Source organism: Zeus faber (assembly GCF_960531495.2).
Source record: "Zeus faber genome assembly, chromosome: 7".
NCBI classification, from domain to species: Eukaryota; Metazoa; Chordata; class Actinopteri; order Zeiformes; family Zeidae; genus Zeus; species Zeus faber.
Genome location: NC_137203.1, coordinates 5,755,935 through 5,770,713, shown reverse-complemented (window position 1 = coordinate 5,770,713; position 14,779 = coordinate 5,755,935). Strand labels below are relative to the sequence as shown.

Genomic DNA, 14,779 nt, shown 5'->3' with positions numbered 1-14,779 from the left:
GGTCCTTTCCGTGTGGAGTTTGCATGTTCTCCAGGTGCTCACTTGGGGTTTCCTCCATGTAACATCAGTAAGGACCCCCACCACCACCGCCACCACCACCACCACCACCAAAAACATGCAGAACATCGTCGTCTGACCGGCGAAGGACACTTGTAATTGGTCCCCGGGCGTCGCCGTACGCTGCCCACTGCTCCTGTCTGCCCCCCCCCGGAGGAAGGACCAGCCAGGATGGGTCAAAGGCAGAGAACGAGTTTCACCAGCCACCGTTTGAAAAGACGCGTGTGTTGGTCGCCCATCGTCGCGTGTCTAACAAATAAAGAAGAATCGACATCTTCTAGAGGAGTTGCTGAGTCGTGGAACTGATCTTTTCTACCCCATCAGTGGCATGTTAAAACTGGACACATCAGCTCATAAAAAAAGGTCCCACAGACTCTGATTCTTCCTCGAGCACGGGAACAAAGAACCGGCGGCGTGCATGTGTTTCTGATCGAAGAAACCCAAATCAGTAATTGACATCTTTGGAGAGAGGCAGACTTTTCCACATTTCCCCAAGTCACATTGCATCAATCGCTGTGCCCACATGGCCCTAATGTTCTTATTCAACACTCTGCGAGACAAGCAAATGTGCCTCATGCCGTCCGACTATTCATTGGATTTCGCTTTTCTTTTCATCTCTGTGGAAAGAGCGAGACAGAGAGAATGAGAGAGAGATGCAAAGATGGGAACGCGTTTGGTATATCGCGGAGTACGTTACCCCGTCCCCTTCCAGCCGGGGGTCCTCGCTTCGCCCGCGCCGCGTCGGCCCTTGGCCCCGCGACAAGCACACGTTGAGCGCGTGGCCGTGCGGGCCGCGTCACGCTCCCCGTCGTTTCGGTAACGGAACCATGAACGCCGGGGCGGCGAGAAAACAAAAAAAAAAAAAGAAAGAAAAGAAAAAAGGAAGAGAAGGAAAAAAATGGCCCTGTCAGCAGTTCCCGGGGCCAAGCGGTTTTGTTTGGCCACTCGGGCGTCCTGGGGGTTGGTGCGCAGCGGCCGAGCGTCGCTGCCAGCGCTCGCACACGCTCCGTCACTCGGAAACACTCAGTCATGGAATTTCCTGCCGCTCGCCCGGGATTTAAGTGCTGCTCCAGCAGATTTTCATCGAGGTTTTTCTGGGGATTCTCATTCTGCAAAACCTCTGTTTTGGTTTAACCTTTGCTAATGCGTACGGCACCGGCAATGATTCCATAATTCGGCCACATTATTTTGATGCCATTAGCACATTATAAGCACCACCTTCAATTTTTTTTAATGGTAATTCCTGTTTAACAATTTTTTTTTTGATTTGTATTACTATCATGTATTTTTGTTTCAATTTCTACAATCGCTTGCATTTTTTATGCACACATTTTTTCGATAATTTCTTTTTCAACTCCTGATCCGCTGTTGGCGCCGCAGTTTCCTTCAGACTAAATTCAGTTGTATCTTATCTTATCTCATGCACATTGACACTTAGTGATGTCGACTATTCCTTGCATTAATCATAATATTTATGCACCAATTACACCAATAACTGTTATAAACCATTATTATAAACAAATGCAGTGTGCTGCTATCATCATTATTATCATAATCACATGTTTCGTTGCACATTGCTTTTAGGGTGTCAAGCACCAAATGTGCAATCATCCTGTTGTTATTCTATGTTTTATAATTGTTATTATTATTCCGCCGCTTTTTCTACTTCACCACATTCCCACCAGTAGCTTTTTCCGCGGTTCGGCACATTCAGAGACATTGGTCTCACTCGCCAAAATCTAAAATTGCGACTCAATCGGACCATGCGGCGAGCGCCACCAACAGGTCAAAGTTGCATGAGGCATCTCCTGATGATCTACCACTTTTCCCATGACAGCGTTGACTCCCGCCAATCAGATTTTGCGCCACAACCAAGCCAACTTTGTTCGATTCCTTGACCTCCCCTCTTAAAAAATAGAGTTTTGTTATTCCTCTCAATAACACTTGGTCTAATTTTCACAAAACTTGGTTCCAAGTCCAGTTGTCTACTCAGTCTACTGCCGCGTGTTGCATCCGGTTGGCCGAAAGGGGGCGCTATTCCAGAAAAATCATGAAAATGGTCACTTCTCCGAGATCATTTAGCCTTTGGGCTCAATAAAGATGAAATCAATTGTCAAACCGAGATGGCCGCCACAGGCCAGTCAACATTAGGGAACCTAAAGGTGGGGTTACAGTTGTCCATTCTTCATGGAAGTTGGTGGATGGAAGGACCAAAAAAAAAATATTTACATTTCCGCCCACAGAGGGCACTACGGTCATAATGTGAATGATGCAACATTGAATTGGCCAAATCTCCCATGCAGTGTGACCTACGTGTGACCATATGTGTGGTGTCATATGATGCAGCCCCTTATGGCAAATTGATTTGCTTGAGAAATGATTGACTCCTGCTTTCCCCATTTCTGCCATTTTCAGTTGACTGAAAAACCTACTTTTTACACTTGCACCTAGGCCATTTGTCAAATTTCAACCAAACCAGAAAACTTTTGGCAAAAACGCTGCATAGTCAGGAAGTAGGCGTAGCTTGTAAAAGCTAGGTCCGATTTGAACCAAACATGTTTGAGCACACCATTTTACATCGGATACATTCAGTTTGGTTCATGCAGGTCAAGCCCTTTGATGGGCAGAGATCATAGAGCGCCCATGTAATGTTCCATGAAATCAGACTTTTCGCACGGCCATATCTCACATCCTGTTTGTCCTACGATCAAGAACCTAGTGTCAGATGATCCAGCTTCTCATGGCCTCCAACTGTGCCAAAGACAACATTGCTTACAATGGGGTCTTTTTTCAGGTATTTTGAATTTTACGTAAATCATATTTTTTCTATTTTCCTTTCTGCCATTTATCCGATTTTCATCAAACCTGCTCTGTTGTATTCTTTGAACCTTTATCGTAAAAAGTCGTTAAAAGAGTTCCGGAGGTCCAAATAATATGACCGCCACAGACAGAATGCGCAGCATACAAAGGAAGCAGGCGTAGCTTGTTAACTCCGAGTCTGATGTGAACCAAACATGATTTTTTTCAGCTTTGGCACACCATTAAACATCAGATACATTCAGTTTGGTTCAAGCAGGTCAAGCCGTTTGACGGCCAGAGGTCATAGGGCGCGCAAGAACCGATGAAGCATCAACAGGTTTCTCATAGACTCCTGGCCACATCCTCAAACATGAGCTTCATTGGCACGTTTTGCCCTCTAGACCAACTTCAGAGAGGCATGGATGCATGTATGCTATTTTTAGTTCATTGTAAATCCCTCAACTGTATATTTCTTTGAGTGCTCTATTTCTAATTTGTATTTTGTATTTATATATTGTGTTAAATCAGTGTATATAGTTTTACTTTCTGTACTTCACACAGATAAGTAAAGTACTATTTTATCTTATCTACAGCTAAGCATTTCCGCATCAAAACTTTATGCAAAACACGGAGGGGTATATTTATACATTCATATATGAATATATGTTAAACCCTCACGTGCCCCGTTTGCTAACGTGCGCACCCTGTGTTTGTGTGTGTGCCCAGGGGTTTCCTGGAGACCTCGGAGAGCGGGGGCCGCCTGGTCCGGACGGGAACCCAGTAAGTGAGAAAGCACAAGCAGCTCTTTAATACTGTTACGACTGACACAGAACAATATTTGTCCCCCAGTCACTGATATCTACTGAACCACGGAGATAAATCATCGGTAACAGCCCTGCTTCCAGGGGGCTGAGTGGTCGTATTAAACCGAGGCCGGGTGGAGCCCCCTGATTCTAATTGAAAGGGTCAATGACACCTATCCGATTTGTCCAATGTAGTTGCTCTAAGGATCTGTACAAATAAATACAAACAGAACGATTTCAAGTGGTCACAGCAGGCCCGACGGGGCGGTTGCTCCATCGCTTCGACTTCCATCGCAGCTCGAGAGGAGGTGGGTTCAGGAGGTCTAGGTTCAGGGAGTAAAACTCCTGCTGGGTCTTTGCTCCATCCAATGCACTGAGCCAGCTGGCGTCACTCATTGGTTGGTACCTCTTGGTGCTCTGTGTAATGACCAGTGAGGGTTTTTCCAGGTTTCTGGACCTGGAAGTCCCACCTTTGCAACTGTCCTAAATCCATATTTAGATCAGCGGTCTCAACGTCCCTTTCCCCCTTCCCTCGGCGTGACCCGTTCACCATTTGATTGATATGCTTGGTGTTAGATCGCATTTGGCTGACCTCCAAGAATGCCTCCAGGCCTCATTTCCGTTCTCTCCGGAGGAAAGAAGGGATGTTCCACTCGGCTGAATTCGTCCTCTTTCATTCATAGGGAAACGAGGGAGCGGGGGCCAAAAAGGCCACGCTAGGCTATGTGTCATCCATTTCCCCTTTCTTCTGCCTTTCCAGCTTTCTCTATGCTTCCCTCTCTCTGTTGGATCTGTGGCCGTGGCATGTAGCGATGGGGTGCACATGTTGGACAACAAGGCTCTGTGTGTGTGGTGCAAGGACCTCATTTATTCTCCTGGAGCCTGGAGCAATGCATTGCGTGAAGTTCGAGAGGGGAAATATAGCCTCAAAGATATACAGTAGACCCACTTGGAGTCTGAGCACATTCATGCTGCCACATGGGCCTTGCAGTTTCTGTATATTGTGCACAGACACCAATGAATGCACATCCCCTCTCCTAATACGTATTCCCCCCACGCCGCCCTGTGTAGCATAGATCCTAGAACTAAACTAAACAATCTGCTCTGCCTTCCTGCTCCCTTCCAGGGTGAGCTTGGGGCCCCTGGACCATGTGGAGTCCCTGGCCTGATTGTAAGTATTAAAGCTGCATGTGATGACATTATTGTTGGTAAAACATTCTCTGTTTAATTGGCAACGGTATTGGTCATCCCAAGTGAAACCATCAGCATAATGGTGTACTGGATAGGACACAAGTGGGAAATAAAGCTGATAGGTTATTCAAAGTGATGCGGTTTACATATTACAAATATCAGCAAGAGAGTTATTACAGCAGCCGACGCAGTGAGTTGCAGCGACTGAGAGAAATGAAAAGGTCTGCTAAAAGCCTGAAAGGCATAAGGGAAGATATCAGGCAGCTATCCAAAACATGGATAGTTATCAGTGCTGCATTTTACCAAGGGAAGGACTTACCAAAGGAAAGATTGTTCCAGACACCAGCACATTCTGCTGTTGAGCTGATTTGTTTTGGAATTGTCAAGTCAAGTTTATTTATATAGCCTGTAGTCACAGTACAGTCTCAAAGGGCTTCATGAGCTCCACATTTCACAGAGAAATCAATGGCATCCTCTAGACTTAGGCAAGGAAAAACTCCCAGAAAACCACTTGGGAAAAAAAAATTGGAAGAAACCGTTGGAAAGGGACCACAAAGGGAGGGATCCCCCTTCCAAGACGGCCAGGCTGCAGTGGTTGGGCAATGTTATTAGCATTATACAACAAGTATCAGGTTACATACTATATAATATGCTATGTTCAACAAGACAGTATGACACTGTTATTATGCTGACTCTTATTATTATGCTCCTGCATGGCACTGCAGGTAAACGTGGGTCAGCAGTGGGAACCTGTCCAGGCTGGTTAGAGACCAGTCCAGGGTGGTAAGAGACCAGTGCAGGGTGGTTAGAGACCAGTCCAGGGTGGTAAGAGTCCAGTGCAGGGTGGTTAGAGACCAGTCCAGGGTGGTAAGAGAACAGTGCAGGGTGGTTAGAGACCAGTCCAGGGTGGTAAGAGACTCCAGTAGTGGGACCAGCCCAGGATGGTTAGAAACCAGTCCAGGGTGGTTAGACACCAGTCCAGGGTGGTTAGAGACCAGTCCAGGGTGGTTGCAGACTAGTTCAGGGTGGTTAAAGGCTCCAGCCCGTCACCGCAGATCTGTCCTGCCATAGCTCAACGGCAGCCTCCACGATGTGGGAAATAAACTGAGAACATTTTGTGTTGTGACCTCAGGGACCACCAAGTTATCCAGTGCAGCTTTAGAAGCCCCTCCGTGGATGTCCCCGCCCCCACGTTAACCCTGTTTTCAGAACAGTGTCTTGTGCCTTCTCTGCAAATGATTAAACATACGAAGGCCAATCTCTATATTCAATATCATATGTTCTGTGTCTTATTGGCGGCAGGGAGACATGGGGCCTGTTGGCATGATGGGTTTGCCGGGACCTCTTGGACTCAAGGTAATGGACAACGCATGTGGCTTTATGTTTCTCATTTTCATCTTGTGCCCCTGTTTCTAATCAAAAAAATTACCTTCTCTCCCAGGAAAGTGCTTTTGAAATGATGTTATAAAGACAGTTTTCCATGTCGTCTAAGCAGTGTTTGATTTTTGATTGAAAGTAACAGTTTTGGGTTTTTTTTACCATTTAGTATGTACTGTTATCCAGAATCACTTAAAATGAGTGAGCAGATAGGGGTCAGGGTTTGCTCCACGGCACATCGCTAGGGCACATCGGCTTTTGTTGGAAATATTTGTTGTTGTAGAAATCAAACCTGTGAGCGCCACGGTTACGGGGACGTCTCCGGGCGTTTGGCCGCCCTCCTGCAGCCTGAGCATACAATCCATAGTAAATGGGGAAATACCACAGCTGTTTGTTCACCTTGCTTCTGTTTTGGTTTATTATTATTATTCCAAGGGAGTTCCGGGAAACCCAGGGGAACCAGGACTGAAAGGTGATAAGGTGATCTGAATGTCTTTTATAGCCTATTAACCTCTTTAATCCGTGCTAGGGACGGCCGCATCGCATACATGTTAATTGTGCCCGGGAAATTCTAACAGAGGCTAAAGCTTTTATGCATGACTTACATATTCGGCCATGTTTGTGATGACTGAGTTGATATTTTAGCATTATGATCTATGTTTGAGGCATTTTTTTCATTCTTTTTCAGGGGGATGTTGGTTTGCCAGGGGAGCAAGGGGACAGCGGCTTCCAAGGGGACAAGGTATGTCCTAACAGTGCCACCCTAAAAGCACTTTATCTACCACTGCAGACGACTGCCATGTGCATATTTGTGTTTTACTTGACGCCAAAGCCTGTTGACTCTCAGTCGTTTTTAAAAAAAACAAGGTGGTGTTATTTTACAGGGTATCCAGGGGTCGCCCGGGTTGCCAGGTCCTCGTGGAAAACCTGGACCTCAGGTATTTTCCCTCCATTCAGCAGAACAGTGGACCACAGCCAAGTGTCAGGACTAGGCTGTTAATTGTGTGTGACCAAAAAGCAGAACCAAAATTGGCATGTTTCCTTGGATGCTGGCTCAATAAAAATGTCCTCCGTCGAACCAACAGCAGCCAGAAATGTGTGCCACTGTATGTCCCACCTGCTAAACATTGACTTTTTATCGAGGAGTCATCTTCTATAGTTCATGTTTTCCTCGAGGTAGCAGCATGGTCATGGTGATTCTGGTGTTCGTATCGTCAAGTCTTAGCATCAGTTCAATCTTATTTAAAGGGGAAGTTCTTTCCTTTCTCTGTCAAATACATCCGTGTCATCAAATACATGTTGGGCAGTTTTTAATATCTCATTTTGAAGGCCCCAAAGGGACGTCAGTTGAGCGACTTAGGAACCACGCTTTTTAATAATACTAAGCTCGGTTTTTTTTTTTTTTTTTTTTGTTTTTTTGACAATTGTCAGGGTAAAGCTGGTGACCAAGGCCCCATTGGTTTACCTGGCCCTCTTGGCCCTGAGGTAAGAAACACACAGACAATAATGAAAATAAAGATACAGGATCAAACAACATTTCCATTATGATGCTAAGTGCTTTTTAGTGGAACAACATGTTTCCATCCCACATGCAAAGCATCATGCTTATTCATGGCAATAGGCGGTCGAAGGACTACTGTTCATTTTCTTGCATTTTCTCAGGGTTTTCCAGGTGACATCGGCCCGCCAGGACACAACGGCCCCGAGGGACCAAAGGCCAGTATAACCTGTCGATAAGCGTTTGAATAGTGATCAAGATACGAGCCGAACCGAAGGTGAAAGTTCAATTTCTCCATTGTCGTCCACAGGGGAAGCCGGGGTTAAGGGGTCTGCCCGGTCCGAGGGGACTTCCCGGACTCGAAGTGAGAATGTCTTTGAGAATATTCACTTCTGTAAATCACTGCAAAGCACCGGGGACGGACAGCGCCGTCTCTGCCGCTAACCTTTTGACACGGTTCTGCTTCCAGGGCGACGAGGGACCGCTGGGGCCCGCCGGAGCCACAGGACCAGAGGTGAGCACTGATTGGACACGCTCGCCAGCTTTTCGGCCAATAACAAAGGACAATAACAGTTGGATTGGATTGGTAGACCTCAGACACCACACCGCATATTATACACATGGGGACCATGTGTCTAAGTTTAGCCTTAGCGAAATAGTTATAGCCGGTAATATATGGTAAGACCTTGGCAGAAACCTCCGTCTTTTGTTCTGAAACTATTTTCGAGAGGCGCACAATCGCTTTGTGTGCGCTCGTTTCACCAGGTCAGTAAATTGCCATGTCTTAAAAAGCTTTTGTCATAAAAAGCTCATCACAGTCAGCAACGACAGCGGCTGAAAAGAACCTTTCATAAACCGAAAGGAAATTGGCTCTAAATTTGGTCAATATTGTTCCTTTGTCTGAAGATAAAATCCAAATATGTCTTCACGATGGTGTGTTTGTCCAGTATGCTCTGTGGACAAACCAACATGTATTTATGCATGAGTGCACTGATAAGTACTTTGTATTATATACTCAGATTAAAATGCACGTGTACCCACACACACTTACGTCTTTATTTGTCTTCATTATCGTCTTTGAATTCATCATACCATAAACTGGTACGCAGCCATCTCCTCATTCCAGCGTTGGACAGCCAGTTTTTGTGCAGTTGCTATTTGAGTATAAAATTAGTTGGAGTGCTATTGTTAGACGGAACAATAGCCATAGAATGATCCAATGAAAGTAATCCCGAGTGTTCTCTGTGTATTGGCAGTAGATGAATGCACGCTGCCATCTCCGAAGCGTGACACGCCAGCAGTTTGTGAAAAACAAACTCCAGTCTCTTTGTCGAGCTCTGATGGATTTATGGATCATTGAATTTCTTGGAGCCATGTCTTCGTCTCAGCCTCAGCTTAGTTGTTGTCCCCTTTTGAGTGTAAACAAAGACAGGAGTGCAGGTTGGAGTGTGTTTTGATGTGCCCATGTGGAGCGTCGGTACCCTTCTATGTGTCATTTTTGCTTTCTGTTCAGGGCAGGCCTGGGAGACAGGGATTCCCTGGAAGCACCGGGCCAGACGGACTCAAGGTCAGGCCTAAGTCAGGCACCCGCACCCTTCTCCGAAACCTCTGTCATCTTTAGCCGGACAAGCTCTGCTCCGCTCTCTCATATGATAATGAATCGTCCCAATGTGTGTAAATTAGATGTTAATTCTCCCTCGCCGGAGGGCGGGCGGGTCTCTGTGTCCCGAGTGCGCTTCGGTGCACACTTACAACGTTTTTGAAGTTTAAAAAGAAAGAGAAGCATGGGTGAGTTTGTGATATGCTAATCAGCTGCTCCACTGTAGGGCGAGGTCGGGGGCAGTGGAGAGGTGGGAAAGCTCGGAGAGAAGGTAAAGGGCTTTCACCTTTTTCCCTCTTGGGTTTTTGGTTTTTCTGGGATTTGGGCTGTGAATTCCCGAGAGCTAAAGCGAGTAAGCGACTGTCTGTATTCTCTTCTGGATTCCCAGGGGCTTCCTGGTTTCATCGGGCCTATCGGTGAGACGGGCATCGCCGGAGAAAAGGTTTGTCTGAACGCTAATGTTTACAATGTGTTGTTAGTGTCGGGTTTGACCCTGGTCCAATAACGCTGTCTTCCTCTCCCAGGGGGGCCGAGGGGAGACGGGCGCTCCCGGACCACCGGGGGAAAAGGGGGCGATGGTAAGGAGTAAGTCTGGACCTCGTCTCTCCCCCCAAGGGGGTTCAGCCCTCAATGGGTAGGGTGCTGGGTGTTGGGGTGCTGGCTGGGCAGAGATGCACAAATGTTTAGAACTTCCAAAAAGTAATCTTTCGCTTGAAAAAAAATAGTCTTGTCATGTAAAAGGCTTTTATTTGACTTGATTGAGTTCTGCTCTGGGTTCACCAGGGTCATCCCGGAACCCCAGGAGGGAGTGGGCCACCTGGACCACAAGGAATCCCCGTAGGTTTGATGTTTTTCCTCTGGTGGTTGTAGTTTCCTGACTCTGCAGTAGGGATGGACTGATACCCATAAGCAGGGTATGGTGTTGGAGTACCCGATACCCCACCCTGTGTGAATATCTAACACAAACCATATCAAAGATGTGACGTAGTTGAAGAAACGGGACTTGATGTTTTGCAATTACATATCAATCATTTTATTCTGATCACCCAAAACTCGTGTTGTTTAAACGTGTGTCGTTGCACGAAGGGACCATGTTTCAAATTACGTTTTATCTCGTTAGTCATGCTAGTCAGCACACTCATCTTTTGTGGTTTTAGATAATTCAAACAATATGGTGAGAAAACCTTCCTTGAAATGCTCTCCTGATCCAGCAGACACATGAGGCAGAGCTTGCGGAGCAAGTTCTGTCAGAAAACTTGCGTCGCCACATGCTTCCACGCCCCTAATGGGCCGGCGTATTTAAGCGGCCAGTTCCCCCTGCCCCACCTGCTTTGCTGCTCCACCTCCCCTGCATCCACCTGTTGGACTCTACTCTTCTAATCCAATGGAGGGATTCAAACTCATCACTCCTATATTTCTAGCTCCCTAAAGTGCCTGTGGTTGATCAAAATGATGCAAAATAAAATATGATAATTTTTAAGTACATCTAAGAGTTGTTTGTCAGAACTGTATTTCGTATTTGTTCATTCCGCTCTCAAAGGCAGAAGTGCAGTTGCTTTAACAAATACAACAACACGGCACAATTAGGTACCTTCAACAAAAATAAGTGTTATGGCTTAATTTTAAGGTTTTCCCCCATATCGTTTGAAAATTCAATATGGTTCTTTATAGTGATGGAAGGAATAAATGGGCACGGTCCACCCCGACTGCGCAGTGGAACACTCATCTTGCTGCTTCCTGTTCCAAGTGATATTCTCCTTTCTAGTTTCACAACTCACATTCCCTGTGTATCAGTGGAGACAGGAGCTTGAGTTGGGACCTAATTAGAACAAATTGTGAGCGTCAATCTCTTCAATGGGAGGTGGATTGAAGGGTTCGGGTGCTCAGGGAAATGCTAGTTTTGCAGCATATCACACCGAACAGTAACTGTTCACACGCTGCACCGGACGTGCCGGACGCAGGTTAAACGGGTTCAAGGAAATAAAATATTCATGTAGGCAAGCTTCTCTGAACTGTACCTCTCCATAACGGATACATGGATAGATAGATAGATAGATAGATAGATAGATAGATAGATAGATAGATAGATGGATAGATGGATAGATGGATAGATGGATAGATGGATAGATGGATAGATAGATAGATGGATAGATGGATAGATAATTAGATAGATAGATAGATAGATAGATAGATAGATAGATAGATAGATAGATAGATAGATAGATAGATAGATAGATAGATAGATAGATAGATAGATAGATAGATAGTTTGTTGTGTCTATAATCAAACTATTTATTTCCACTGCAGGGGCCGCCTGGTTCACGGGGAGTCATTGGTGTTAGAGGACCCAAAGGACGGAGGGTAAGAAATCTATCTATCTATCTATCTATCTGTTTATCTGTCTGTCTGTTTGTCTATATCTATCTATCTATCTATCTATCTATCTGTCTGTCTGTCTGTCTGTCTGTCTGTCTGTCTGTCTATCCATCCATCCATCCATTTTACAAACATCAAACACCTCAGTGCAGTGTTAAATCCAAACCCAGACCCCAAACTGTGTGTCCTGCTTTCGGGAGAGCCCTCGGTCACACAGCGGGGCTTTGGACCCCATGAATAATTGATCCAACATGAATAAGTGGAGTAATTAGGGAATATTTCATTCTGTAGATTGGTTTTACACGGCCTGCCTTGATACCAGGCGCAGCAGCAACACGTTTAAAAATGTAATACCCGTAATAGGCGGCAAATTACATGAAGGCCTTTGAAAAAACTGTAAAACAGGGGAGTGGGAGCGGAAAGTAATAAAGCAACAAACTACTTAAAGTCCGTGTAAAGCAACAATGAAATTGTCTTCTGACTTGGTCACGCCACAGAACAATGTGTTATCAACCACCCAGCCAAATTTGAATGATTCCAAAAATCCCTGAGTACATAAAATTATGTTTCAAAATAGTGAAAAAAAAGGCAGTTCCCATGTTCACGTGTTCAGAAACAAATCACTGAATTGACTTTACAGGGACTTTAATACATTTTTCAAGTATCTGGACGTCCTTTAGTATATTCAGTGTCAGATACTTTTACTCCACCACATTTCAAAGCAAATATTAATGTTTACTTTTTACTCTAAATCATGAATTGATTTATTTTACTTTTTATATATATAAAATGGTACAATAATGTTAATGACTATTAATTTATTTATTCATAAAAAATATTAATGTTTAAATATTATTTGTTTGTATTTCCAAATCACTATAGCACCATAGTTTTTTATACTATTTATCTATCCATCTACAGTATCTATCTATCATCCATCTATCTATCTATCTATCTATCTATCTATCTGTCTATCTATTTATCTATTTATCTATCTATCTATCTATCTATCATCCATCCATCCATCCATCCATCCATCCATCTATCTATCTATCTATCTATCTATCTATCTATCTATCTATCTATCTATCTATCTATCTATCTATCTATCTATCTATCTATCTATCTATCTATCTATCTATCTATCTATCTGTCTGTCTGTCTGTCTGTCTGTCTGTCTGTCTGTCTGTCTGTCTGTCTGTCTGTCTGTCTGTCTGTCTGTCTGTCTGTCTGTCTGTCTGTCTGTCTGTCTGTCTATCCATCCATCCATCCATCCATCAGTGATTTTAGTATAGGCTCTGTTATATCAGGGCAGTGGATATGGGAAGTACTTTTACTTGTAATACTTTCAGTACATTTCAGAGAGTACTTAAATACTTTACTTGAATAGAAATGTCAATGTGGAACAGATGGCTGTGGGCGTAAAAACACATTAACCTCTAATACAGCTTACATACTGTGCTCACATTTATTTTCCTTTAGCTCAGTCAAAGCAACACACACACACACACACGCACGCACACAGACACACACACACACACACACGCAGACACACACACACACCCACACACACACACACACACACACGCACACACGCACACATAACCCCCATCTATCTATTTATCTCTCTCTTTCTCTGCTCTCAAGCTGATTCATTGGAGTCATTATCATCAAATTAGGAATGTGAAGGAAAATCCTGATATAAATCTCAGTAGGTGAACAAAGAACAGATGAAACCACGGGATTCATTTCAAATAAAAAGGGGTGAGATCCCGTTTGGGGCCGTTTGGGTAATGTGGAGCTTAAGGCCTAATGTAGATTAACGAGGTGAAAACACTGTTGGAGTTGATCAAAATCTTTGATGTGTCACCCAGTTGTAGGGCAGCACCAAAAGAAAAGGAATATATATATATATATATATATATATATATATATATATATATATATATATATATATATATATGTGTTAAACCCTAATTAATATTTAACACTAAATTATTTTTTATGAATTAATTTAAGATGAAAATGCCAAAAATAGGAAGATCAATGTGGCTTAATGAGCTTAATGTGCAAAAAAACCCCATTTTTTAAATCATACCAGAAACTGGAGGACTTCGATACAACCCAAAGTAAAGCGGCATAAGAGATTGGGAAATATTTGTTATTAATGTGATATAACAAATAGGAATTAATAATAATTATGCTCAGCTACATTTTTCCCACTGCCTATATTTTTGGACCATCTTTAATACATTAGATGACCTGAATACATTTTTGGATTGATTTATTATACAAAGATTTATTCACCAAACTGGAACGTGGTCTCCATGTTCATGTTGGAGAGCCGTGAACACTTCTACCTCAATTCCATTTTCTTCTAATGAGGTTTAGTTCCTGGATGCAAAGTTATTATCACTGGCCTACTCTGAATTATTTAAAAACTCGCTCCTGTTTAAATTTCTCTCAATGCGCTGTGAGCTGCACTCGATGTATGAACGGAGCTTTACAAATGCATCTCGTATTTTTATTATTTTGAATCTTCTTGGCGTCTTTCGGGCAAAAAGCACCTGAGACACGGTAACCTGCACCTGGTTGAGGTCTCGTTAGGACCAGGACTTTTCAGACGTCGTGTTCTTCCAGTTTGATATGTTGGCATAAAGTGGAGCTTTGTGACATCATCATCCAAAGTTATCTAATTCCAAGCGTCGTCTCTCGGAAGTCGAACAGCCAATCGTACAGCAGAGAAACAACCATGTGACACGAACAATCCAAGCGTACAGCAGAGAAACAACCATGTGACACGCACAGCCCATTGTACAGCAGAGAAACAACCATGTGACACGCACAGCCAGTTGTACAGCAGAGAAAAAACCATGTGACGCACAGCCAATCGTACAGCAGAGAAACAACCATGTGACATGAACAATCCAATCGTACAGCAGAGAAACAACCATGTGACACGAACAATCCAAGCGTACAACAGAAAAACAACCATGTGACACGCACAGCCAATTGTACAGCAGAGAAACAACTATGTGACACGCACAGCCAATCGTACAGCAGAAAAACAAACATGTA

The 14,779-nt window shown here is 44.0% G+C and overlaps 1 protein-coding gene across 1 annotated transcript in view; it reads left to right on the top strand.

The window, feature by feature from the left end:
- Nucleotides 1-14,779, top strand: part of col27a1b (collagen, type XXVII, alpha 1b) — a gene marked incomplete at its 3' end in the record, with an annotated part of 71,688 nt that overhangs the window by 34,349 nt on the left and 22,560 nt on the right. Inside the window, exons 13-28 of the mRNA XM_080004571.1 lie at nucleotides 3,583-3,636; nucleotides 4,786-4,830; nucleotides 6,153-6,206; nucleotides 6,663-6,707; nucleotides 6,916-6,969; nucleotides 7,112-7,165; nucleotides 7,659-7,712; nucleotides 7,890-7,943; nucleotides 8,036-8,089; nucleotides 8,195-8,239; nucleotides 9,239-9,292; nucleotides 9,552-9,596; nucleotides 9,714-9,767; nucleotides 9,850-9,903; nucleotides 10,109-10,162; nucleotides 11,633-11,686. Coding sequence (XP_079860697.1) covers nucleotides 3,583-3,636; nucleotides 4,786-4,830; nucleotides 6,153-6,206; nucleotides 6,663-6,707; nucleotides 6,916-6,969; nucleotides 7,112-7,165; nucleotides 7,659-7,712; nucleotides 7,890-7,943; nucleotides 8,036-8,089; nucleotides 8,195-8,239; nucleotides 9,239-9,292; nucleotides 9,552-9,596; nucleotides 9,714-9,767; nucleotides 9,850-9,903; nucleotides 10,109-10,162; nucleotides 11,633-11,686 — 828 coding nt within the window. The remainder of the gene's footprint in view (nucleotides 1-3,582; nucleotides 3,637-4,785; nucleotides 4,831-6,152; nucleotides 6,207-6,662; nucleotides 6,708-6,915; nucleotides 6,970-7,111; nucleotides 7,166-7,658; nucleotides 7,713-7,889; nucleotides 7,944-8,035; nucleotides 8,090-8,194; nucleotides 8,240-9,238; nucleotides 9,293-9,551; nucleotides 9,597-9,713; nucleotides 9,768-9,849; nucleotides 9,904-10,108; nucleotides 10,163-11,632; nucleotides 11,687-14,779) is intronic.